Consider the following 27914-nt stretch of genomic DNA (forward strand, 5'->3'; position numbering starts at 1 on the left):
CCAACATCTCTGTTTAAATCCTTCTCCAAGAGCTGATGAAATCATCTGACATAAAGCAGAGGCTGCATTCTTTACAGAGCTTTGAGTGATGTGTATTTTACCAACTCATCCATGAGAAAGGGATTCTTGAACAAAATGACTAAGTGAAAGAGATAATTTTAAAAATATGCTTATGTAGAATTTTAATTGTGACTTGCACCGTGACCATTGCTAATGATTTCAGATATCAGACTATTCTGAAATTAAGAAGAAATTCAATACACTTTTAAATTGTAGCTCTGAAAATTTAATTTATGCTTTCAGGACTTTTATCTTAAATAGTCTTTCTGGCTTAACAAAAATTTGGATACAGATTGTTTAAAAACTTGCAACTCCAGCACTAATTCAGCTGAAAAGTTTCTGAGAAACAACTGTTACATCAATAAACATAAATCTCTAAATACATGTAAGATTAAGATCCTTGCTGTTCAAGATATTCACCTTTTATTTTAGGTGCTTGAGGCACTACTGAAAGCTTAAAAATATTACTGAAAAGAGTGCTGTGACATCTGAGCCATGGCATGCAACTCATTCACATGCCCAGTGACAAACAGCATGCTTTGCCTTTCTGTCCGTGGGAAGAGTTGATTTTGGATTTAATTTAAGGGTGAGGCAAGTGCTTTTGAGATAATATTTTGCAGTTCCCTGCTGCTCTGTTCTTATTTGCAGGCCCATTAAGTAGTGTTTTACAAGAACAACTTTCTCATTTGAACTGCTCAGTAATGACAACAAATTTTTGTGGTTCAAGACTATCATAAACTAGTTCCAGAGCACCTGCCAGGAGATATTATGATTTCTGTGTACTTCAGCTGAGGGTACAGTTAGCTTATGTTGTTGCAGGGTATGAATTACAGTTTTTCTTCTAAAAATAGAAGCTGTTTGCATTCAGAAAATAAAGTAAACATAACATTTACATTCAAAACAATTCAAGAAAAGCATCCTCGGTGAGATAACAATATGTTTTTCATGTCAGAACTACAGTGGGATAAAGAAGCCTGCTTTCAAGGGCTCCAGACAAGTCATAGCAATTTAAAATAGCTGAACATCAAGTCCTTCAGTTTTAGCTCCATGTCCTGTCATAAGCAATCAGATGAAAAGAGAGGTTGCTAAATTAGTAGTAAGCCACTGACTAGTTTTCCCAAGGTGAGGTTTAGGCCTTGCACTCTTTCTGTGCCAACCCCTGCAATTCAGTCAACTACAGGGAACTTCACAGCATAATTTGTGGCAGCTGGGGACTGCATTTGTGTTCTGCTCTGGGCAAGCAAACAAACCAACCAACGCACAAACCAGCGGCTAAAAGCAGCTAACAGGGGAGAGCAAGTGCACAGCAAAGATTTGAAACTTCCCCTGAGCGCTGTCCCTGCCTCCAGCTATTTTCAATTTAAGAGTTTGCCTGAACCTGATGTGGTTTATCTGATTAGCAAGAGATACTCCAATACACACAAAAGTGAGTATTTCTTCCAAGCATTTCTACTGTCTCCATCCAGGTCATGTTAACTTCTGCATCCACAGACAAGGCATTCTGCAGATCTGCTGTTCAGTGTGTGAAGTACCACTTTGTTCTGTTTGTCGGTGGAGGATTCTTCAAAGCCCGTGTAAAGCAAAAATAACTAGCCAAAGAGAGCAGGTGCCAGGACATGACAGGAGCATAGACTAGTTTTCTACTAGAAAGATGTCAAAGTCACCCACCTTCCTGGCTTACTTCCCAGACTCATCCAGGACAGGAGGCAGCTAATGATGGAGTCCTGCAGAGCCCAGCTCCCTGAGCTGTGGATGAGCAAGGAAGAGCGAAGACAAATGCTCTCTGACTGCTGCGATGCACAGACATGATCTTATAACTCTGGGAGATTCTTGACAACAAGTTTGCCTCCCACAACAAATGAATAAAAATCTGCACATGAAATTATTGCCACGGGGTCTAGGTCTAGAATTAGTACCATAAACTTTCTGACCAACCCTAGACTGTTTCTCCCTAATATTTCAGAGGAGCACAGAAACCAGCAGTTCTCAGGGAGGCTCTACTCTACTTGTACCAGTCATAAAGGAGACTTAAAACCTATGGTGCAGGAGATTCCTTAGTGAAGGATCTCTTGTATCTGATAAACAAACCTAAACAAAATAATGTGGCCCATTAGGATTTTCTCAGACACCTTTCAGGGCCCCAGCACTTCTTTGTTGACTCACTTGTGAAATAAGTTCATGATCTTTGCCTTGTCAGTGTTTGGCAGCTCTGCTTAGGATCTGCATGGAAGAGATCATGGTGCTTTTGTTATGTGAATAAGCATCTGTTAGGAATCCCACCACAACCGCTAATTTATTCCATATAAACAGCAGAGAAGTAATGAGAAAATACAGGCTCATGTTTACTACCAACCTGGCCGACCATCACACAAGCAATTTAAGTGCTGCGTTTTGGTCAGTTCTTGCTGAAGCATAGCAGCCATGCTTAATTTATCTTGTCCAAATCAATGCACTGAGTAGTTACCACTTTCACTGAACATGGAGATGATTTAATTTACGGATTGGTGAAATTAGTCTATTTACACAGTAGAGCACATATTAAGCATTGAGAAAAAAAGCAGAAAATGCCTAACCACCTTGGATTTTTGCACAAGCCTTTAAGAATAATCTGTAAATTTTCAACTGGAGATTAGCATAATTCAACATGTCACTATTTTAGAACTACATTGCTATATTTACTATAGAATGGTGGAAAAGTGGACATCATGCTTTAAATTAATTAGTAGGTGACTGATTTATGTCACTTCTAATGCGGGAGGAAGAAGTTAAAAATTAGTAGTCTGATGGCAAGTAAATCTTGACAAATCGAATGAGTACATTTTTTTAAAAAAATTGAATTACTGATGTCTAAATTCATAATCTAGTGTCAGAAAGTATATAACTTTTCTTTTGAATATGGATCAAGTTTTCTCTTAAAAATAGCATGGACATTTCCCCCTATGTATGAAAAAAATGTTCCAGAACATCAACCTTCTGAAAACTCATTAGCCTCCATTTATTCATGACAATTTGTTCCTGAAAGAGTTCAGAAGATGTGGACAGTTTCTCTTCAAATCAAGGATTATTTTTGCTTGAAATGAAAGTAGCAGTTTAAAGAGGAAACGAGACTGGTTTGATGTATATACATCATGTGGACTGCTGCATATCTCTTCTGATTGAATGCTTAAAAATATAAAATGAGAATAGAAACAAAGGCTGTGATGAAAATCACTAGCACTGTCTGAGTCAAAAGTGAAACTGTGATTGCTTAGCTGAGAAAAAAAAGTGTAAAGGAGGCATGAAGAAAGGCTGTTCAATAAGAAGAGACTGGAGAAGATGGATGCTCCTTCACCATGCATGAGTGAATATACATATGGTAAAAGCAAAAGGCAACAAAATTAAAATTAAAAAAGTGTATGCAAAGCTATGTAGACAAACATACATAAATCGGCACTTGATTTTCATTGTGTTTGATTAAAGCCAGAAGCTTAGCATGCTTTCAAAATAGTTTTTATATAAGGTAGGAAAAGATGTTAGAAGTCAGTAATTCAGGTCCTAAGCCATCCATTAACTGATGACAATGGAGAGATGTTTTCCGTTCTACCGGATCCTTTCTTCCTGAGCATCTAATGCTGAATCTGAAGAGCTGAAATTAGCATTGTTCACAAGAAACTGGTGAGAGATTTTTAGCTTCACTGGCTAAGAAAATGAACTGCTAATAACAAAACCAGCAAAACCTATATTAGATTTATGAAGCCATTTCAGGTGGGAGTAGAGTGAATCAGATTAAGATACCATTAATTACCATAAGACATAATCTTATAGTAATGTTTTGAGCATCTTCATAGTAAAATTTGCCTTCACTATGCTAGTACACTTTATATGAAGATAGCATGCTGGTATTTCTATCAAAATTTCAAATAGGAGCTACAGGAAAGTGAAAATATGCATAGTTCCATCGTGGCCATAGTTTTGTCCCATTCAAGGGGGCTCTCTGTGAGTGTATGTGTATGTGTGTGCATTTAGAATGAAATACTTTTTGTAAATGATTGATTTTTATATAAACATTTTACTACTTTTGGTGAAAGTAGATATTTTTCCAAACTTTTTTTTGCCCAAGAAGTTTTCTGCTTTGTAGTTTTTACTTCAAGCTCAGCATAAGCAATCTTTTAAGCATGAAAAAACTGAAGTTCTATAAAGTATCTCCAAAAACACACGGCTCTGGTTTTAACAAAATGTCTTTCCTCTCATGTGTACAATGCATGCTATGACCAAAGTAAATGAGAAACAATCATAATTCTGTTCCTTTGGCTATATCTTTTGGATACCCTCCAACATAAAATGCATTAGCACAAAAAATGTACTTGTCCTTAATTAATTTATAGCTTAGAGCAGAACACCATAAATAACAGTTGAACTTCAGCTGCAAAGGTTTTAAAGTCATGGATAAAATATTATATAAAATTTATAATAAACCTTAAACAGTGCTAGAGGACAAGTAGAACTAATTATCAATAAATCCAGGAATTTCAGTGATGAACAACTGAATTAGAAGTTGTTTATTTTGTAATACGTTTGGGTTCTATTCAATTTATTGTCATTGTGGGAGAGAAAATTATTTAAGTTTTACCACTACCCTGAACAAATAAACTGAAATATTTGGTTGGGGGTTTTGATTTGTTTTTTTTTTAAATAGCTTGAAGCATATAAAGTATGCTGGCATATCTTGTTCTGAAGGTTACAGAGGTTACGTAGTTGAAGGTTACAGAATCTGCATGATATACTACAGCTTTATATAGGAACACAGGACTGGAAAGGATCTAATAGGTCATCAAATCTATTGTCCTAATATTGAAGGAATCCTGTTTTATAATCCCCTTAAAAAGTTTATCAAGTTCCACCATGAGTGCAGTTAAGATTTTTGCTGCTGTAACTTCAACTGGAAAATTGTTCCCAAATCTCATTGCTCCAAGTGAGAACCAGTTTCTGGTTTCTAGCATAGATTAAATTCTGGCCAATCTGTGCCGATGGATTCCCTTGCCAACATTTGTCATTTAGTTCAAATGGCTCTCCCATCTCCCTGATGTTTGCCTCCAGAGTATATCTATAGACAGCAACTGGATCCCTTAACAGCCTTTATTTTGCTAAGCTAAACAAGCCAAGCTCTTCATTCTGTTTTCTCATATGATAGGTTCTCTATTCCCCTGATCACCCTAGAAGTCCATCTTTGTACCTGAACAAGTCTGAGGTAATGTGCTACAAATGACAAAGTACAACAGTCTTGTATAATAGCATAACAAAAGGAACCATAGCAAACGGAGTAATAATTTCAGGCTTGCAAGAATGTGCTGTGCCAAATATTTAGGAGGTTGAGTAAAGGTTTTGTAATCTTCTAAGGGGATTTTTATTAGAAATAATGGGATTTTTTTCTAAGTTGTTGTTTGAAATTGCAGTATGAAAGATTTTAGGGCTTTAATTAAAAGCTGAGAAATCAATGAAAATTATGATTTGGTTGAGACCTTCAGCCAGCATAGTATGTAGCTGATTAGATTTGTGACTAATCTTTGAAGAAATGGGCCTAGCATTTTGAAAGTTTGTTTGACAATAAGCACTGAGAAAATTCCTATGAACACTGTATAGTATGTGATGAATCTTTCCTGGAGAAGCCACAATTGCATTCACATGTTGTCTTTAAGAAATTTCAGTGGCAGAGTTCAGGGGGTTGGTTCCCTGGAGTTAGCTCTGCAGAGTGCTCCCACCAGTGTGAGCCATTGGAAAGCAGAAGAGAATGTGGGGACAACTGGTCCCACCACCTCCCAAGACCACAGAGGAAAGGATGTTTGGTCAAATCCAGTATCCCCTAGTCTCTTGTGTCATAGCTTCTTAAAAAACTTCAGGAAACTCCTGACTCCCAGCTTTAAGACTGTGACAGTAATGTTTTTTGGCTGTTTTATTTTTAATCCTTATGAGTTGGTAGTTTAATCAAGATCCAAGGGAGGCTTCATACAGAAACTTTTTCCCAGTCATGCTGGGCCTGCCATCCTAGTGCTTAGGGCCGCGGTCACTGGAGTGTAGGATGCCTCTGTTAGTGTGGAGGAGAGACATTGTAGGGGTTTAGGGGAACATTTGTTTTTCTACAATCCTTCTTTTTTCAGGAACACACTGATTTCTTTTTTAGCTTTTCTCTGTCCTGTAGGGTAAGGAAAAAAGAGCTTTTGTTATACACTGTAGGAAAAGAGAAGCACAAATTTAAGCTGATACGTGCACATATGAAGATCAATGAAAATGAAAAGCTTGTAAATTACAAATAATTTCTTAAGCAAGAGCAAAGGGGAATCCCAACTGTGATTACAAGCAATTAAATACACAATTAAGGAAATTCATGTCAGGGCACTGCATGGGTGGTTGCTCCCTGAGGGCTGGAGTAGGGGAAATCCCCATGGGGACTAGAGGGCTGGGGGCAGACCCAGCCCTCAGCATCAGGCACTTCTCCGCAGATGGGGATGGGCTGAGGCTGGAATGGGCTGTGGACCCACAAGTGGGCCCAGCTCAGTGAGGCCCGTGGCCAGGCAGGGCAGGACTTGGGGGACTGGAGACTGGCCCTGTTGTGGCAATGCTGATGCAGGGGCTGATGACCCCAGGGGGTTTGACTTGGGGTCCTGGGCCCTCAGGGACCTGACAGTAAATTAAATGGAACTGTAATTCTAACAAGTATTTCTGATGATAATAGTCATCATCAAACAGTTGATTTGATAGTGGAAGCCATCACATGCCACCTGCCCCCATGGTGACCTGTGGGCCATGGGAAATAAATGCCCCTTCCTGCATCCTAAAACCTTCTCCAGCAATGCTGGTGGGGGATAGGGTGCTTGCCAAAATCAGCTTCATTATGTGTCCTATTCTGACTATCAGTGCATAGCCGGATCTTCACAGTGCCTCACAAGACTGTCCATCCAGAAGGACTTGCCCTTCATTGTATCATCCCGTGTGACAGCTAGGGCTTGGAACTTCAAGGGAGTGAAAAGCAGCTTCAAAAGCTCTTTGCTTTCCCTGGCTGTTCTTTTGGGGGTCCTTGGATCTGTGGCTTGTAGATCTATGGGAAGATGGGGACTTTCATCAAAGCTGTCGTTAGAGCATCTTGGCCAACCTGCCAAAGAAAACTTCAGCTTGCTTTCTGCTAATTTTGGTTCCGTGATCTGTGGTGCACTGGGGGAAAGGGGGCATGCGTATGTGAACAAGGAAAGCTGAGAGACATTCTCCAAAACAAATCTACAGAGAATCAATAGCTTCATAATACTGCACTAAGAGTAACAAACAAAAATTATTCTACTCTCAACAACTAGCATGGAAAAAACAGCCCAAGAGGCATCCTGCTGTGCAAAGAGCTGTGATGTTATTGTAGCCCCGTTAGGTTAAAGATGCTACTGAGGCAAAGTCTGCAAGCGAAGCTGCTTCTTTCATTAGCCTAACAGGTGGTTAGGAGCATTTTTGATGTGCCTGTGTGATGACTGTGAGTGAAACACCAGCTTTTTTCAAGTTAGTGGCAAAATCCCACGGGCTTTTCAGTACAACACAATGTTGTATAACGGAGAGTATTTTAGTTAAATACAGTGATATTCATCCTGACTGTTTCTTTTGCTCACCATATTTACTGTGGCATCACTTAGTTAAAATGGAGAATAAGACATGTATAGGCATAAATATTATCTCAAGATATTTTAAAGTTTAATGAAGAAAAGGTTTTCCAGGGTAGTGTGAAATATCTAACTTATCCTGACACTTGGTAAAACATCAGAGGATCTAAATTACTCAAGTCCTAACTGTGTTCCAGGATGTCTCCTCTTGGGAAGATTTAGGTGTGGTTACTACACTTGTAAGATGACTTTACAACAATATACAGTGGAGGGAAAGTACTCTTAGGGGCCTATTTTTAAACCATGTCTTCTGTGAACAAGGTTTCTTCAAATCACGAACAACGCCACTCTTTTTGCATTCAGTACATAAGATTTTAATCTCATTTAGACTGACGAAAATCCAGAGTAACTTCTTTAAACTCAGAAGAGTCAAGACAAATGAGGTCAGAATTTGACCCATTAAGACTTGGTCCACCTTTTCTGTAATCTTAAATAATTAGTATGAGCTGACTGACAGAAAACTGTTCTTTGTTTCTTGTACTTTGTGAATTGCACAGAAAATGAAGCTCTTCATTGCAAAAACATGGTTCACTTCCTTTTATTATCTTTAGATTGTTCCATATTAACTTTTAAAGGCGATAGTCTTGATCCTTCCTCCATTCAAATTAATGAGAAAACTCTCACTGACTTTTTTGAAGGACAAACTTTTTGTAGGGCAAAGAATTAATTCTTGTAAATCCCATGTGCCTCATACAAATTATCTCTACTTTGCTTCTCGTAAACTGTCATGCCAGATGTGATTCAGAGCCTGTGGGTGTAACAGTATGATAACCTGAATTCTTTCACTTCTAGGAAATGCTTTCTACTATTAATAAATAAATAAATAAATGGTTAATTGCTCAATTTTCTCCTAGAACTGGCTGTTCAACTGACATTTCCTAAACAAATTTTCAAGAAAATTATTTATCAAAAAAGTTAATTTTTTTTCCTATAAAGTCAAGTTTTACTTAATGTGTTTGCATCAACTTAACTGTGATTACAGCTGGTTAAGATTTCATTATTGAATCTATCCTTGTGTTGTTCACAATCCAATAAATCTCATTCTTTCAATTCAGAGCAAGGACAAAAAAACCCTTCAAATACCAAGTTGGTATTTACTATTTTGTAAGAATTCACATACAGTTTGTTAAGAAATAATGGGGAAATGTGCCATACACTGTTCTAACTGCTATTAACTTAGACACTGTAGTAGTCCTGCTTTATTCCTTAAATGGTAGTGTCCCTAATATGACTACAATGTTATTAGGTGAACTATACAAATTATTTAAAAAACAGTCAGCCTGTAGAGTTGAACAAAATTGTTATTGTTTTCTTTAAAAACACCATGTTCTTCTTGACCAGACGTTCTGTCAAAGGAAAGACTTCCATGGTCTCACACTCCTCAGAAGCTCTCTGGCACCACCAGTTCTGCCACTGAGCCTACCTGGGCACATCACTGCTCAGATCCCTTGGCTCTGATCTTTCCATGCTAGCAGTCTCTGAAGTGGGTTTGACTTACCAAACTTTGCTTCTACCATAACTATGCTGCACAGCTGAGAAGGTCAGGGCAGAATTCAGAGAATCCACAAGGTGTATTCAAATTTTGTTTGTTTATGCAAACTAATCAAATTAATGAATGAGGTTTTATCAACATGAGACCTTGCCTCCCTCCAGTGTTACGACTGTTCCTCATACACCCTGCAACATCCCCTGCTTTCCAGCAGAAATGCTCCCAGTTCCCTACATGTCTCCTGTACCTCCATGGTATTTGGAGTTGCCACCAAATCCCCAGCCTTCCTTTGCTTTGTGAGCTGTGAAAGAAACTGGTCTGTAGCTCTTGCTGTGCTGTGGATTGCCCACCTGGGCCAGCCAAGGGAGTCATGCGTTCTCACTGAGCAGCTAGAAGTGTGTAGACTGCGTGCAGTGTGACTAATATATGGGCCAAGCTGGATGTGTTACTTCTCTGCTGTCGTTTTGTCATTTCATTGCATTGCATTTCATTGCACGTATTCTGCAGAACTAGTCTACGCAATGAGGAACCCAGCACATTACCTACCCTTGTTTTTCCCTCCCTCATTACGGGTGCTTTTTTTGGAATGGTGGGGCTTACTTGATGTTGATTGCTAAATTAAAGCAGAAAGCTGCAACTTGTGGTACCAGCTCTTAGGAGGCAGCAGGAGTGTGAGATTTTGCTACCTGGGTTAGTATACTGTATCATACCTGCAAACATGTCACCTAATGTGTTCTGAATTCTTCAGAGTTGTTGTGCTCTCTCATGGCTTTGGATACACATGGATAAAGTCAATGGGAATCTCTAAATCAAAAAATACAAGTATTTTCAAGCCACTTTAAGTCTGGGAGTCTGTGTTTTCTAGCTGGCCTGCTGGCTGGCAGGCAAAACAACCAGAACATGCTGCTTCTTGCTTTGTCCTTGCGTGCAGCCCCTGAGCCTTATCTTTTCTCTAGGGCGCAGCAGGGACCCCAGTCAGCCTCAGGTGGGAGCAGCAGAGCAATGGCACAGGGATACCTCCATCCTCGACTCCCTCCTCCCCCCTCCGGACCTAGATTCTAGCGAAGCCCCTGCTCTGGAAGCATCCCTTGGCACAGGTATTACTCCACAACACAGGCTGTCCAGCTGACATGCAGGAGCTTCCAGGTGGAGCTACGCTCCTACATTAATAACATTCAGGAGATGCTGTTGCAATAGCATGGCTGAAAGCAACACTTGAGCTTCCTGCAGATGTCAGTTCCAGGAGGTCACCAGAATGACCTATGTCATCTCTTGTCTTTCAGAGGCTCATCTGAATTGCAAATCTGTCAAAGCCCTCAGGGTCTGTTGAGGATTACCAAGGACATCCTGAATGTACATTATTTTCCCTGAATTTTTTTAGCATAATGAGTTCATAATAAGCATCCTGAGTTAACAAGTTAGTGTAACGAGGAACTTTTATGACCATACTGGGTGTTTCACAATATTCTTCTGGGATTTTGTCTGTCTTTTAAAAGCCCCATTGCTAGTATCACATTGGTTATACGGTAATCTTTATTTCCAATTTTAAAATACCTCACGGTGCTGGAACATGCTTTGAAATTGTGAACCCAGTTCAAGAACTGGAAGGCAATCAATAACTGATTTTATAAAAATTTCACAACTTTAAGCCCAATATCATATCATGTTTTTGAATGTCTGACTCATTTGGAAATCTTAGGATTGTCTGTATTAATTATGGCCCCAGAAGATGTCTCTCAACAGTCAGAAAGCAACTCCATTTGTAGTCAAGGATTGCAAACACAATCTTCCTGGAACTGAAAGTTGTACATTGTGCAATTTTTATGGCTCGTATCACTTTTCTATTTTTAGTTGGTTGAAACCTGCAATACATCATGTAATCCTCCTTAAATTGTCATTCCTAATACTAATTTCCATTAACTTGGCATAAATAAGTTTCTTTCTTTCTTAAATTTGTATAGCTACTATTTTGCCTAACATTGTTACTCAAGAAAATTTTTAATTTTACTGATACAAAGTTGATGTGAGTACAAAATGCTAATGATGTGTTTCTAATTATGGAACTTTTCAACCAAATTTAAAAACACCCACAGTATTTTCTTTTTATTTAAAAATATGTGTGTGTTATGAAGTCCAATAACTGTTCCATTACTTCAACAAACCATTTATTTAATCCTCCACCTTTATAGGCATTTGGAAAAGTTTCTCTGAGGTTTGAGAAAGCCTAATAAAATTGCACTTTTCAGCTTTTTTGAAGATACAGTGGGAAGAACAATTCTGGGTTTTTTCCTTTCTAGAAATGCATCTTCAAGGTACAAGAGATCAAGTCAGTGACAAGTATTTATACAGAACTCTCCAGCCTGTTCTTGCTTACTTAAGTAGAGATAATGTCATGTATTTGGCTACCTGCAGAAATTGTTTACACAACATTACTTCATACCCTGGCTGAGCAGAGGGCAGGGGAGCTAAGCCTGCTGCTGGCACACCAGTTCATGATATCCGTGCCATAATGCTAAATGCTGGGTTCTGACAATATTTTTATTTTCTAGGCTTTCCTAGAGCTCTAATTATAATCCTTGGTCTTCGACACATATGCTTATTTCAAAAAGTCCGATGTTTGTTGAATACTTGGTGTTTGCTGCTTTCTGTGGTGTATGGTCATGTGATTTCTAGTGCCTGGCAGGCCAGTGCTACAGCCGAGCCACACTACCACGCTGGCATGTGCTGCCAAGCATTTTTCTGTGCAGCCTTTTGGTTTTTCTTGATGAAAAAGTAATAACATTTGTATCAGTAAGTACAATTATAATAAAGATTTTTTTTGCAAGCATGACTGCTACCTTAGGTCAAGCACGTGGCAAACTCCCAGCTGTACAGAGATTCTCTAAATATGGCTATTTCATACCAGGTCAGTTTTGCAGTCCTAGAATTGACTCACAAACTGCTGACTGATTTTGTTTTTTTTTTTAATTTACGTTGTTTGTTTGGCATGCAGTCAATTATGTTGTACAGGATGAATTTAAAAGATATAGTAGGATATCAGATTTTGGAATTAACTTTGATTAAATGAGTTACAGAATTTAATATGGAGGCAAATAGGTTTTTTGGGTTTTGACTGAGTTTAATAATTTCTCTAAGATGATGATATTCAAATCCTAAAGCACTGTGCTGATAAAAGAAAATACGAAAGTGTAACTGAATAGAAATGAACATGAACTGATGAATTAGTTTCCTAGCTGATAAATATTATAATAATAAAAAAATGTATGTATTCCGCAAATTACATTTAGCTTGGCAGAGTCTTTCAAGTTTAAAAATATAAAATACTCTTAATAATTCAGTAAGGAAATATTTATTCAACATGAGGACTTTGTCCTGACTTTTCTGAAAGCCTTGTGAAGTATTCTCAGTAAATACACAGTGGAGGCTCAGCTGGTTAGTCTGAGCTTGCTTTTTCTGGACAGCTGTGCTTACCAGTCAGCTACTGGGTGCTCTGGAGAGCTGCCCTTTAACTTTCAGCTGGGCAGGTCTGAAAAAAACTCTTTCACCTCTGAAATTCCTGCAGTGTGCATGTGGACAAATACAGATAAAGGAAAGCTCTTACCTGTGGCCTATGCAGTGAATATTAAGAGGAAAGAGGTGGTACTCAAAGCTCACTTAGACATTGTCACTAGACGTAGAAACCTGAGTGAGGTTTATTCACACTGGGAGTAAAACAGTACATGAAATGTGAAATGAGCAAGTGAGAATACGTTCTGTTACATTTTGTTTCTTAAGATAACTAAATATAGCAACTTAATATGACAAGAAGTGACTTTGCATCCTCACAGGAGGAAAACTGGTTAATCATCCTTTTCCTACACCCCTGGTGATAAGCTAAAAATCAATAACAATACCATTTTGAGCAATTCAGAGGCAGGAGGAAAGACTAGGCTTTTGACCATAATTAGCATCTATACCTAAAAAAGCAGCTGCCTGGACAGTGCAGGCTCCAGCTTCTCCCCCTGGGGCCAAGACATGATGGAGCTGCCAACAGCCACTGCAGCAGGTCCTTGCCAAGGCCATGGGTCCACCATACATGCACAGGAGAAGCAGCTCAAAGTAACTTCTCAGTCACCTAAACGTGCTTGAAGGCAGCTGAAAAATATTTAAGTAAACAAATAGTAATGCTGAGACATTACATAACTGCTGGATTAGACAGTTTTTCACTAAATAAAGAGAAACAGTCATTTCTCTATTTATATGCTGCTCTCTTACCCGATTTCTTACCTGATTTACCAATCATATACTATCTGTATATGCCTCCCCCCCTTTATTTTTTGATGATGACTAAACATTTTGGCATTATTGTGAAAAGTCAAATCAGTCTTTTAAAATCGTATCAAGAGACTGAGTGATGCTTTAATATTTAGAGGCACCCACCAATTCCCTTCAGCAATAATGAGACCCACATTGCTTTTCTGTCATCCACCTCCTCATAGGAAATAAGAACTTGAAAATTTTATGATTTTTTTTCCAGATTTACCTTAATTATTAAACATTAATCTCTAGTTTCCCTTGCTCTAACTGAAAGAAAGATAACATAGATCCATTGTTTATTGCTGTTTCTTAAATTACTTGCTTTAGGCAATAATAGCCAAATTCCCCCCACTTTTCCACCCAGGAAAGACAGTTCAGCACAAGGAGTTGTGGCTAGAGAGTCAAATGAACTCATTTCCTAGTTAGGTAGCTCAGTAAGGGTGAACTTTAGACTCTTTTCAGTACTTTTTAGAAATATTGGGTTCTCTGCTCCTCTCAGCTAGAAGTGTACCTGCAGCAGCGGTCTGTGTACCCTGTAGAAAATCTATCTCGACTGCACAAGCCACTCAAATTTGTGACTTCATTAACACAGAGTTGGCAGGGTTGGTTATAGCAGGGACTGTGAGGGGCGGACACAGTCCCACAGCCTCTGTCATATCCTAACCTTTGCTACCAAGTGTGGCACTGTGTCAGATGCTGGTAACGAGGTGCCAAATACCTGTTATTGCCTCCCCACCCAACAGCAAAATCGGCCTTTTTGATGATGCATTTATGGATCCAGTGCCAGTTTATCAATCAGCTTACTGATGCGCCCAAATTAGGATCACAACCCCTTTAGAGAGGTCAGTAGTAACTCAGAGGGGCAAAATTGGACACCCCAGGGGCAGGATGCAGTGGTGTCCTCCAGCCACGTCCTCTCACAGGGAGGCTGGAGCAACATCACTGTCTGCCCAGCACCTTTTTCCAGGGAAAGAAAATCAGGGTATGCTTTCCCTGATAGGAGCCATGGTGGGCTTCAGCAGTGGTCACTGAAGCTGCATGACTGAGGATGAGGACAGGCCTGAAGTCTTAACATAGTCTCAGAGAGCTTGGGCTCCATTTCAAAGACACTGCAGATTATGGATGAAACCTAAACTCCTAGCTCAGTCACACAAGTGAGATACTTAAAGCTGAACAGTGTGAATTTGTGCCAGTGCAGATGATTTTATCTTCATGTAGGCTTGTAAAACACCCACTCCATTTGTAGGAGCTCTTTTTAATATCTTTCCATGGCTATGAACTGAAATGACTTTCTAAGAAAAGCAGCTAATAATGTTTTACTCTATCCTAGTGGAAAAAAAGAAAATTCAATGGATTTTTTAAAGTTAAATAAGGTAGGGTATTTGCCTAGTTGCAACAAGACAAACCCAATTCACTTAGATTTTATCCCTGTTGAAGCTGGATTTTAAAAAGTCACAGATATTAAAACAACTTGGATCTGGCAGCAGGTATTTTTAGTTATGTTAATGTGAGACCAAGCCCATGCAGATATATTTATTTGCTTCTTCTTTCTCTCTTCCTTCCCTACTCAAAGTAGCTATGCTGTGTTTTCAACTTAGCCTGACTTTTTGCTCTGAACTAAAAAGCCAGGTGAAGCAGATTAACATTGACAGGCTGTTCAAAAAAACATCAAAACCAGCTCAACTTGTAGATGCAGGATAACGCTTTAACTTCATTCTTTTCTAGTGATGAAATTGTCTAGGGATTTTGAAACCAACACATTAGAAGAGGCACATAAATATGGTTTCTATAAATGAAAGCTATTAAAGTGGATGAGGCCATTTTCAATACCCAGGTGAGGTATCTGCAGGTTTTTGTGCTGCTCCCTGTCAGCGTGAGGCATTGCTATTATTTAAATCAGTTAGGCTGACATTTACTTCTTTACTTTCTTTGCCACAAGTTCTGAAGTCAGTGGAAAGCCTGAAGGATTACTGGGAAATAATGACAGTCACTGGGCTGGCACTGCCAGGAATGAAGTAAGACTCTCCTTTCCGTTCACCTCTTTACAAATAGTAATGACAAGTGAAGGCCGGGGCTTTGAATACTGAAAGGGCCACTCTGGAGCCTCTCAGTGCTAGTCCTCTTATCAGTGACATGAAGCAGAAGAGCTCAGTTTGTGCCACCGACCCCAGCAAAAGCCAAGAGAAGCTTGGTATGAAATAGGGATGTTGTGCAATCTCTCTTTGCTTCAGCTGCCCTGTCTCTTTCTGACCCCTGTTGAACTGATCTATCTCCAGACCATCCTTCAGTAGCAACTTAAAAACATGCCTCTAGAATAAGTAATATACTTCTGTGTGCCTTGACATAACTTACTTGAAAAAATATGAATTCTTTTCTGTTTTCCCACCGCCCTCCGGTTATTTTCTCTCGGCAGACTGTGTATTTATGGTGAGTTGCACTTTCCCTTTGCACGGCTGATTAGTTTTCCATTTCCTTTGTTTGTAAAGGAGCAAGCTGTGGAAAGGAAAGGCTGTAAATTAAACAGTGCCAGGGCATGAGCACAGATACTGGAAGGTGAATATCTGTACTCCTATTAAACTATTGGAGTGGTCCCTGGCACACTTTTGGCCAGGCCACTTAACACCCTCCCAAACCATTTGAGAGCATGTTTTGGGAGTCAGCATGGGCTAGGAGCAATTCCCAGTGGGCCGTGTGGATGTAGCCAGCATGTTATGGATGCTAAGAGGGCTTAAGAGCCTGAAGGATTTTCCAGGACAGCTGGCCTCACAGTCAGAGAGCAGTCCTGGACATGGTTAATCTCCAGTATACATGTAGCCAGAGAATTCCTTTATATTTTTTTTTACCAACGAGAAAAATATTATTGCAAAACCACCAAAATTGATAGTGAAACTCAAGGGCAGGTTTAGTATCAGAGAGTATTTTTAACTCCTTGTTTTGAAACCAGTTAAACTTCACAGAGGAGGAAGCTTTTGGGAGGTGGAAGGCAGCCCAGTCTAACAGAGGGGGTTAAATTCACCTCTCACCAAACCACCCGGCATTCATGTGCAAGCTGGTACTCTGTATCTATCAACAACTGAAACTTCCTACAAAGGAGTCACTGAGAGATATTTGGAACTTGCTCCCTGCTTTGGTTGACAGCTGAAATTTGAGATGCTGCAGATGTGTTTTTACATTGTTGTCTCTTGGAGACAATATTAGTAGAAGATACAGGTCCTCTGTATAATTTTTTTTTCATTTTGCTGTGAAATCTGTAAGGGTATTTACATCATGAGTGTTTTTTATTATTCTTATGAAACAAAAGAAGGATAAATTAGTCAAAAGTAAAATGTAGCTATAGTTGTTTACTGGTTTCAGCAAAATCAGAGCTGTGCAAATCATGGCTACCAAAAAGAATACGGGATTCTTGATTCACAATTCATGTCTCGTTAGCAAGAGACAGCAAAGTACTTCCTTTGACCCAAAGCCTGAAGTTCGCTTTTAGGACATTCAACTTTTTCTATTTTCTCACACTTGTTAAAATCCAAGATAATTTTGAAATAAAAAATAATTTTAAAGTGAAAAGTTGAGATAGATTTTGTAGAAAGCTAGTAAGAGTTAGTTTCATAATTTCCTAATTGCAGTCCCTATTTGGCCCATGGTTCATTCCCACATTAAAGTAGGATTGCAGTGACCACAGAATGACTTTACCTTCCATGCTGTGTTCCCTCAGCGTTCCATCAGTTTTAAGTATTTTGGTTGGTCATTGTGAGGATAGGGACAAGGGACTCAGAGGCAAGAGCTATGATGATTATCAGCCTGCTCCTGTCTATTGCTGCTTTCAGAAGTTTCCTGCCATCTTGGAAGCAAAAAACTCATTGTTACAGGAGCAGTGGTCTTTAGAAACTACTTATGAGACATACAGTGTGGTTACTAAGTCCACAGTATATTTGATCTTGCAGGTTATCAGCTTGGTTCTATGCTGGCAACAAAAAGAAATCACTAATGCTTACCTAACACCAAAGACTACCCATCTGCAGGAGTGAAAAATCTTTGGTAGGCCAGCTAATCTGCATCACCTCTCTTACCATTTTCCAGGCATGTTCTGGCTGTCAGGTGATAAAACAAATATTTAGTGGGTTTGGACTGAACCTAATGGTGACATTGCTAGCTTTATCTTCATGTGAAGGTCACAGTTTGATTTTCAACTGAAATGGAATGACTCAAAAGGGCAGAAAGCGGTAAAACAATATGTGAAGAATCACGATAGGCCACAGTGTTCATCCAGCCCTCAAGGAGTGGCTGTGTCTGGAGACAGGCTCCATCAGCTGGGTGCAACGTAGGCAGCCCCTGGAAGCAGGGGCATTTCTTTCCTCTGAGAATCCATGCTTTTCCTTCAAATCAGGAGTACTCCTGGGCACAGGACACTCCAGCAGCCTGGAAACAGGCTGGGAAGAGGGATGAGTAGGAACCAACCTACTCCCATGCCTCCCTGCTCAGCTGAAATGTGCTAGAAAGGCTGCACCACAGGCAGTTAGCACTGTTGCCACCTACCTTGCCCCTGGACAGTCCCTTTCAGCCCATAGCTACTCTGGAGAATAAATATCTAAACCCTTATCAGACCTAGTGGCATGTTTGTCCAGTGGTGTCAGCTGCTTGAGCTGTCTCTTCTCTATGACTCCTGTTTGTCTTTTCTGGCAGCTGGGAAGCACAGAAATCAACACGGGTAGAGTGATCACAGAATCACAGAATCATCTAGGTTGGAAAGGACCTTGAAGATCATCTAGTCCAACCGTTAACCTAACACTGACAGTTCCCAACTACACCATATCCCTAAGCGATATATAAAAGTTTACTTTTTTGACTGAATGATGATCTAATAGCTTATCATTCCTCATGCCTCATGCATCCAAGATGTTTTTCCAGATGAAGCCTGGGAAACATGAAGCTTTATGAAACAAGTCTATGGTACTCCGTAGTTGGTCAGCATTCATTACTCAAGTAAAAGTATTCCAGCTGAAACCACAAGTTTTCCTGAAAATGACAAAATTAATGGAATCATACCAGCATAAACTCTGTTCTTTGTAAATCTGTGCCATAATTGAGCCAGAGAAGAGTTTATCTTGGAATTAAGAAAACAGTGCTAAAGCGGCATAAATCTGCCTTAGTGATGACTGGGTTTCCTCTTTTAGTTTTGTGAAATCCTTTTCTGCTTTCATGCAGATTATACCTATTCAGAATGGCACCTGGATATGGAATTTTAAGAAATCTTTTTCTTTTCTTCTTGAGAATACATTTATGCTTATTCCTCTCATTTCTTTTTTCAAGCAAAGGAACTACTGTTGGTATAAATGTTGGTGAATATAATCCATGTGCCACTATGCTCCGCTGTTATAAGAATCAATTTTAGAAGCTATAAAGTAAATCTTTGATAAAGCAAAAAGGCTTTGCTGATTCTTGTGCTGTACCTCAACAAGTGTATCTGCTATAACTTTGCTACTTTTCTACACTATTTGCAAGCAGCATAAAAAGAAAAATTCTATTCACCAAAATAGATTAGGGAATAACAAAATAACAGTGACTTGATAGAAGAAAATAATCTGTGTCCTGCATCTAAAACAGTCACTGTATTTTTATCAGATACCCTTAACAGGGACAAATTCTCCTTCTTATAATTAAAAAGACTCAAGTTTCTTCCACCGATGAGACTCCATGTATGGTATGACAAAATGAGAGAGACACTGTGACATCCGTCTGCCACGGGGCAATTCTCCTTCCTGCACAGGCTCCTCTGAGCAATGCCATGGCCTCTCTCTCTCACTTGAGCGCAGGCAGCGGGTGCAGCTCAGGGACAAGCCCGATCTGGCAAAAGGCTTACAGGGCAGGAGAGAGCTCACACAGAGCAGTACCCCCAGGGCAGGTGGTGCAAACCCCTCTATGGAGGCTGTGTCAACAGGATGACATGAACATTTCTTCTTCAGGGCATGAAGCTCAACACATGTGCTTGGGCGTTGCTGCTCCTAAGACCTGTATGACAAATGTTTTTCCAGCACAGCAAGCAGACCAGCTGAAAGGATGAAGGCAATAGTGGTGTCATGTAGCTAGACTAGCCACAGGTCCTCTCCTACTTCGTATAAGAATTGCAGCCCTGTGGGTTGGTTATTCCAGCTGTTTACTGAGTAGAGAATTGTCCTGATTCATAAAGTATCCATACCTCTGTGCCAGTACACCAACAACAAAGGCGAGCAGCCAACACATGCTTTCACAAAAGCACACAGGTAACGTATAATGCTGTCAGAAGATCAAAGACCTTTTCTTTTTTGCTCTTGCAGATAAGTCATGATGCATATGAGGGCAAGAGATTGGTGTGGGGTTAGAGAGCACAATGAATTAGTGCTCTAGGCATGAATATTTAGAAATCCAGGAAAGTCAAGAATTGCTAAGGGTAGATATTTTTTCCATTCTTCACTGTATTAGTCATTTGGTTTAGCTCTCTCCTCTGACTAGCATGACTGAAAGAAACACTGGAGTCATCTGCAAAAGCAAAACCAAGAATGAGGTCTGCGTTCCATTGGCATGGTTGTTCGGCTATCACACTGTCCGGAGTCTGACACATGTCTGCTGCATGCAGCATCCAAGTCCAGCTGGGCAGCATTGCTCAGCACACACCGCCGCACAATGCAGCCATCAGTTCCTACCTGGTCCTGTGACAACCTCTTGTAGCAAGATTCCTTTTTGTTTCTGCAAGTCAGACAAAACAATAATAACAAACATTTGCAGAGTCCAGGAAAACATACTGGAATAACTAATAATAAGGAGTAACTGATAATAAAACTAATGATTTTAACCAGTCTCTGAGGTGGTGTGAAGAGTTGCATCTATGCGTGTTTGTCCTGTGAAAGCCACACCACTGAGACCATGTAGCCTTAGTTCTGGCTATCCAGATCCCTTGGGGCTAAATCCATCCATGCTCATCTGGGGTGGTCCTTTCTGAGGACTTCCAAGCCAACAAAGTCAATTTGGTGTCCCTATCTTCCTCTCTTCCTCACATCTGAGAAAGTGTCTTCTTTTTTTGTATTTTTGTTTGATGTTTTTTTCTTAGTATCTACTGCTTGCAGATACAGACTGCTATTATTTTTAAATTTTTCTAACTCCTCTCTTCATTTATGGGGTGTTTCAGATCTGATGGAGGTTTTATATGATTTGATCTCCATTTTGAGTATATTTGTATTATTTTTCACTCCTGGTGCTATACATGGATCTGTAATCACTGGGCAGAGATTTGGCTTGCTCAGTGCCTGAGTCCTCAGCAATCTCCTCTGTATACCAGGCACTTCTGCACAATGCTTTGCTCCACTCCAAATGTCTGTGCAGTGGAGCCTCTGAAAGATACAGTTCCCATCATACAGTTCCCAAAGCCATGGCTGAGAAACAATTCCAGTTTTGGCTCACTAATAACGCAATTGCACCAACCCTCCAATACATTGTTAGCCTGTCAGAAACCCAGCACTTTCATGTGATATCTTAATCAGTTAGATCTGCAACTGAACTCCAGACTACAAATTTATAGCCAAAGGCAACAACCATATCATGGCTGTAAATCAGTCCTTTTCTGTGTGTGCATATAACGTTATCATTTTTATTATTATTGTTATTATTATTATTTTAAGGGAAAGCACTATGGAGCCAAAATCAGCATGTCCAATTAGCAGGGGGGACTACACTTTAAGTTCAAAGAATCCTTTTGCATTATCTGATTCCAATAGCGCTAGTAATGGAGCCTAATCTAACCTGTCATTTCAAGAGCTATAGGGAGAACAAATTGCCGTCGACTGGGGAAAGGTTTGGAACACCATGCAGCCTGTCCTCTCCTGACATCCTACTCAGCAAATTCCTCACAGATTTCCTCCTGATGTTAGTAAAACTAACATAAAGGTTATTTCATAAAATCTTGTGTGGATTGCTAACTTGTGAAAACCAAAGGACCCATGCCCAGAACAACAATACAGACTCAAGTAAATAATCATAGCATTTGTCCTTTGTGGTTAAAGCTTAACAAATGAGTGAAACAGAGGAGAGGCTGAAGAGTTCCCATGCCAAGTACCAATGCTCTGAGCACATATTGAAACAAGTAGCCAATAAATGTCAAAATCAAGGTGACTGATCATATAAAGACTTCTTTGACTGGAGACTGTTAGGAAAGGTTTCCAGTTTAATATGCAATACGATGAGGGGTGGGAAGAAAAAACCAGTAGAGTTAAGTATTAAATGCTAAAGTCATTATACCAGCTATTTCTTCAGGGAACACAATCCCTTCAGCAGATCAGGAATGCTGTAAGATATAGAGACGTGATCAGGGCAGACAGCGGGAGGACATTTGTTACCAGTGTTAGACTGGCAGTATCCCCAGAAACAATTTTGGAAGCGTGGTAAAACAACAGATAGGCAAAGTTTTGGGATTTTGGTATTTACGTACTAAAATAATGTCGTACAACTGGTCAGAAACTTTTCTTCTTTATCACGATGCCATCAGAAATACAGACAGATGTCCAAAATGATAATACTAATCACTCCTTTCCAGCACACAGTATTTCAGCCAAGATCGCTGGTATGTTCTGGCTACTTCACGCTGCTCTAATTAAAACTCAGTCATCCTTACAGCTGCTTCGTATTCCTAGAGCACTGCACAACAGCTGGATCATGCCGTTGATTTTGGCCCTTAAACTCTTTGGAAATTACTGTGTGAATATCAAAACTTTGGCCCTTTCTGTCACCATTTAAGCTCAAGTTCACCTGCGTCTCTGGCTTCAGCACACAACACCTTTGCATTTGGATAACATGTTGGAAACGGATCAACATCGTAACTGAAGACAGAGTAGGTGTTAGCGTTACACTGATTTTGGCAGGCTTTTACACAAAGAGAGGCTGTTAGGGGCAATGTCCCCAGGAGTGACAGACTGTCTGCCACACTTACTGTGATGTAAGACTTGCTGCCAAATAAATCTACAAGTGCTAAAGAAATTTTTAAAACGGCCAAGTTTAACTTACTTTAGCCACAATCATATTCTAATTAGCTAGTTGATACAAAACTCCAGATCAATTTGTTAAGCTGCTCTGCTGCTGTATTAATGAATTTAAAAAAAATAAATTTGCATTTGTCCTTTGTGGACCTATAAGTAAAAGCACACTTTAGATATGCATTCCTTATTTCTCTGTTAGCATGCTTATAAACCTATAGTCAACTACTCAGTCTTTGTATGGCTCCATAAATTGTTATCTCAGCTCCCACAGGGACAGATGGATCAAAGTGGCTGTCTTGAGTTATGATGTGACAGGGTGACATACCACCTTTTGTGAAGTCTAACATATCCAGCTAAGTGCATCTGGTTGATTATGTGATGCTTGAGGTGGATGATGTGTCTCAACTAGTCATGAGTTAAATTTAAAATTAATTATGCACCTTCAGGTCTAACAGTTGAGTCATCTTACTACAGAGAAATCACTAACGCAACATGTTACTAAGCAGAATACACTGTAATGTAATGGTCTGTTTTTCACTGGAAAACATATGTAAGACAGACTTGCAATATTTATTCTTAAAACATGTAGGATGTTCTAGAGTCATGAAGCCATTCACTGTAAGCCATGAAAAATAGGTTTGGTTTAGAGATGAAAGTGGCTGGAGGCTGTGACCCACAGGGACTCAGAAGGAAACACTTAGAAAATAGAGACAGATTGAATCCCAAGTGCTCTCTCCTGAGAGGAAGCATGGTTGGAAAGTTTAAAACCCATTAAAGTTAAACAAATTGAAAAGCCCTATCTGAGAGGAAACATAGTACAATGTTTATTTTTCCATTACAAACCTGAGACTAAAAGATTTCCTGAGGTTCTCAGGTATTGTTCATGCTTATAATGGAGATCTGTTTTTAGAAAGCCTAATTCATGTGTTTAATCCAAACTGCTGATGAAAAACACACTGCATAAGCATTCAGGAAGTTAAAGGCCATTGTATACCTGTATCACATATTGTTTGGATAGGAGCAGACCTACAATGCAAGGAATCTCATCATGAAACTCTCTCATTCAAAAACATTGGGCCTAATTCTCTCCCCATTTATGCTACTGGATGAATTCCACTGAAGTTAAGACATGAGTAACCACTGATAATAAAAAGACAATCTTCCTGCTGAGTGTGAAACTACCAAAATGCAAGGCTAATGCAAGAAAGAGGTTTATAACACTGGCCTGAGACAAGTAAGTAGCAAGCCATAGCAAGCCCAGCGTAACATTAGCCAAGCTGATTAGTCAACGTATTTTAGGTTTTGCCCCATCACTAGTGAATTGCTGCTCTGAGATCCTTATCAGAAAAGTGTGTGATGTTACTGATGTTGAGAAGCATCTGTTTGACTAATGAACAAGCTGCAAACTAAATCCAGAGATGAATTTAAGTGAGAGGAAAGATTTGGAAGCAATGTGATATTATTCATTAGATCTATTGATATAAAAACTGGGCAAGTTTCAGACATACAGACCATTCTTCAGCTTTCTTCAGTCGGTTTGTTCAAATTGTTGTTGATCTAAAGCAAGACATTTCTCTGTGCACATCCTGCTTTCTGGTGTTCTTAGACTACCTTGGATAAACTGGATTTAAGTCAAAAATTAAGGTACCAGAAAATATGATCATGTACAAAAGTAAATTGGAGTGAGGCAACATAAACTCCTGATGGTTTCCCTTGCCTGTTATACAAGCAGTTTCAAATAGGATGAAGAATATCTAATTTTTAGAGGACCAACTTATATTTTACATCTGAGTTGGGCCCTAAATTCACTGTTGCCTTTGTATTGTGTATGAACAAATATCTTGATTACAAATAACAATCAAGGTCTTCTACAGTTAAACACTGAAAATAATTACAAAGACCTACTTCAACATAACATAGGAAGGTGACAGGATAGCAATATGGGTCTGTATATAAACATATATGAGTATCCTATGCACATCTGTTTAATAATGATAAGTAATGAAATGCACACTGATGAACCCACCCTGTCTTCTGTGCCATTGTTAGTCGGTGACATGGGATGAGACCTTACATGGTAAATGGGATTTTAAGGGCTATCAACCTTCCTGGCTAATCTGAAGGGTCAAGGGGGAATAAAGGAGAGAGGAGTTCATAGGAGAAGACAGCAGACAGGCAGATAAGCTAATTTTAGTTGAATGTGTTGTGTGGATGACAACCTGAAAAGGGGTGATGGGTAAGAAAGAGAAGAGCTGTGAAAAGATTTGAAGATAAGGACAAGTGGTTTAATTTGATATTGCTGAATGGCATTCAGCAGAGGGAATCAGAGAAGACTGTTGTTTGATGAGGATGATAAACAGGAAGGATGATTTTCACAGCTAATGTTTTGTGTGACACCAAGGCTATGTTACTTGTAAACTAAACAGACCCAGGGACCCTGTTCTGTCCCTGGGGTCAAATAGCAAAATCCAACCATGCTCGTACTACTAAACTCTCTTCTTTTCCAGAACAGGATTCATCTGGACCCGGCCTGTGTTAATTCCTGAATTGTGCCCAGGAACTGGTTGGCAGAGTGATAGTTTGCCTGGACCTGAAGTGTGCCAAGGAGTGTGCTAAAAATTTAGCAGTACAGTAGGTCAAGTGCCAGAACTCAGGAGCATTTGCTTTCACTGCTTAATTTCCTAGGATAGACATACTCTAAGAGTGCAGTGTAGGTGCTTAAGAGGGCAGAGATGTGAGCATTCAATAGCCATGACCTGACATTATGGAGAAGCCCTGAGTCTGGTGGAAGGACTGCATTATCTTGCCCATTTACCTCTTAGTGGTTTCATGCCCTTCTGTGCTCTTTTTTCAAACTTGTTTTCAACTTCCCTTTATGGAACTTTCTGTTTAATAATCTTATGCAGTATTTAGTTTAAGATGGAGTTTACCACTTGATTTAGTCTGCATTCTCCATTTTTCTTGGTTACCTGGAATAAAATCATTGTTTCCCTCAAGGAAACTATGGACTGACCTTTGTTTGTCATGTATTGTCACTCCACTCTCGTAGACAATTTATATTCAAGAAATATGCTTTTCTAAAATTTAACTGCATTCCTGTCTCTCAAGTAAACCTCATGTTAAAATAAGATCTACTTAACAACCTACTTTGTTTTGTAGCGATGAACTGTGAATGATCAAGGTGTTGACTAAAGGAAAGGGAACACTGGAAAATGTTCTGTATAGTTTTCCTACCTCACTTGCAAGTTTCATACATTTTAATTCATATCAGCATCTTGGCATGCTGAAAAAGATGGTTGCCCTCACTTTAGGACTCTCTTAAATTTATAATTAGTGCCCTGGATTCACTGTCTGCCACACACAGAGTTGTTGAAATGGTTGGGTCTTCTACTGCCATCTCTTGAGCATGACAGTATTTTTCAGTTTTAGATTGTTGCTCCAAAAGGCAGTATTTCCACTGTGGCTTCTTGTAAGTAATTTTGTTTATAAATGCATCTTTATGTTTGTTTCTTTCTAGGTAGGGATGAGATCCCGAAACCAAGGTGGAGAAAGCTCGTCTATCGGGCACTTCTCCAGTTCCAAGCCTGTCATCAGCCATGCAGAGAATGAAAAACTTCAGGAGGATGCCAAGAAAAAGAACAAACCTCATCAGAAGGAAGATGAGGTCATGGTTTCAGCAACTGTCAAACGGCACTCAAAATCACCTGGACCTACTGAACGAAAGAACAAGAAGTCCATAGAGCTTTCTAAAGAAGACTTAATAAAACTACTCAGTATAATGGAAGGAGAACTGCAGGTAAATTAAACATCTTTTTACTATATTTCCTATGTATCGATTTTTTTTTTTTTAGGTTGTCCGAGATGCACAGGGCTCAACTGACAGTGACGTGCAAATTTGAGGCAAAGGACCGTAAGGAGAGAGCAGGGGTAGTTGGTGTTTGACAGGATAGTTATAGTTTTAAGTACCGCTTTATTTACCCTCTCTATCTGCACCTACCAAAGCAAAATAAATTATAAACACCTGCCACAACTGATGAAGAAAGGGGGATCTGAAGGTCTTGAACACTTAAAAACAAGCAGAAAACAACGGGGGAATCAGTTTGGAAAAAGACAAGCAAATATAGTGAGTGTAATTATAATCTGTAATACAAATATTCAAGGGACAAATCTTCAAGTCAGTAATACTGATAAAAGGACTTAAGATGGCCCCTGGACCTTCTGCATATTCAGATGTTGCTCAGGGCTCAGCCAAAGCTCTGCCTGTCCAGCCTGGCCTCCAGCACTCTGCATATTCCCTGCCTTGCAAAGGCACATTAGTTTTATTTCTTGGAGTAGTGCTTGCTTGAAAGTTTTCTCAGTTGTCCCAATTTGCATGTTTACTCAGCTCAGTAGTAAGTCCTTGATGGCAGACAGCCGGATTTTGTGCTTAACTCACATCCCCCAAATTTCCATCCAGTTTTGAGGATTCTCTTAATTGCTAATAAATCACTGAGCTCTCAGGAGTCTCAGCCTTCAGGGAAAATGCGATTTCAAAATAAAGAGCTGAAACACGGTTTATCAAAAAGTCACCATGAAGACTTCTGACTTTTCAAAACTTATCCCCTTTTGTGGTAGGATTGCTTGCCAAATTTATATATTCTTCTGTTTGCAATTTAATGATATTTTTCACTGAATCCATGGACAAACACAAACTGCCCAACCTGTGTGAAAACATTTATGTCTCAATCCTAGTTAACTGTAATTATTTAACATTTCATATAAGGCTTTACTTTTTCCCTGAAACCCACATTCGTAACATTTTTACTTTAATTTTGGACTTGTTACCATCTTATCTCTGAAGCAGATAAGAAGTGAAGCAATTGTTTTGGAAGTGATTGTTTAATTTCTTTGGTATATGAGTCACCTGAATTGCACCATTATCACAACACAGATTTCATCTTATTAAGTATCATTCTTCCGCTACTTAATTCACCTTCAGTTTGTCGAAAAGTACTTTTAAGTTTCAGAAAATATGCATTCAAAGTAAGTAATTTTGTCACAAAGACAGAGAACAGTCATTCTGCAGTGAAAAACTGGAGAAAAAAGCAAGAAAATCTGTTGAATGCAATTTTGAAAAGGAAAAAATATTTTCTGATTACAGAACAGTATCCATATTTCTAATGCTTCGTTTTACTTTATACAAAATTGTATATGTCATTTCCTAAAAGATGGAGCTACCATGCAGCCTCAGTGGTGAATAGAGCCAAACCTCATTAGAAATGTATCATGTTCATGTTGTTCATAAAAATTTACCCTGAAGTCACCTTGATGGTCTGGAAGGGGGAGGCAAAGAAAGTCACTAATGTTTCCTGGGTGGCAATAAATGTGGTCTTTATTCTTATATCTGAGTAATTCTCCTGT

General features: G+C 39.3%; 1 protein-coding gene across 4 annotated transcripts in view; it reads left to right on the forward strand.

The window, feature by feature from the left end:
* Positions 1 to 27914, forward strand: part of FILIP1 (filamin A interacting protein 1) — a 111659-nt gene that overhangs the window by 19281 nt on the left and 64464 nt on the right. For 2 of the 4 annotated variants that reach the window (XM_074819736.1, XM_074819739.1), the window contains exons 2-3: positions 10179 to 10319; positions 26032 to 26310. In XM_074819736.1, coding sequence (XP_074675837.1) covers positions 26038 to 26310 — 273 coding nt within the window. In that variant the 5' untranslated portion in view covers positions 10179 to 10319; positions 26032 to 26037. The remainder of the gene's footprint in view (positions 1 to 10178; positions 10320 to 26031; positions 26311 to 27914) is intronic. The other 2 variants (XM_074819737.1, XM_074819738.1) reach the window with 1 other exon arrangement.

The sequence above is a fragment of the Strix aluco genome, chromosome 3 (assembly GCF_031877795.1).
Source record: "Strix aluco isolate bStrAlu1 chromosome 3, bStrAlu1.hap1, whole genome shotgun sequence".
Lineage (NCBI taxonomy): Eukaryota > Metazoa > Chordata > Aves > Strigiformes > Strigidae > Strix > Strix aluco.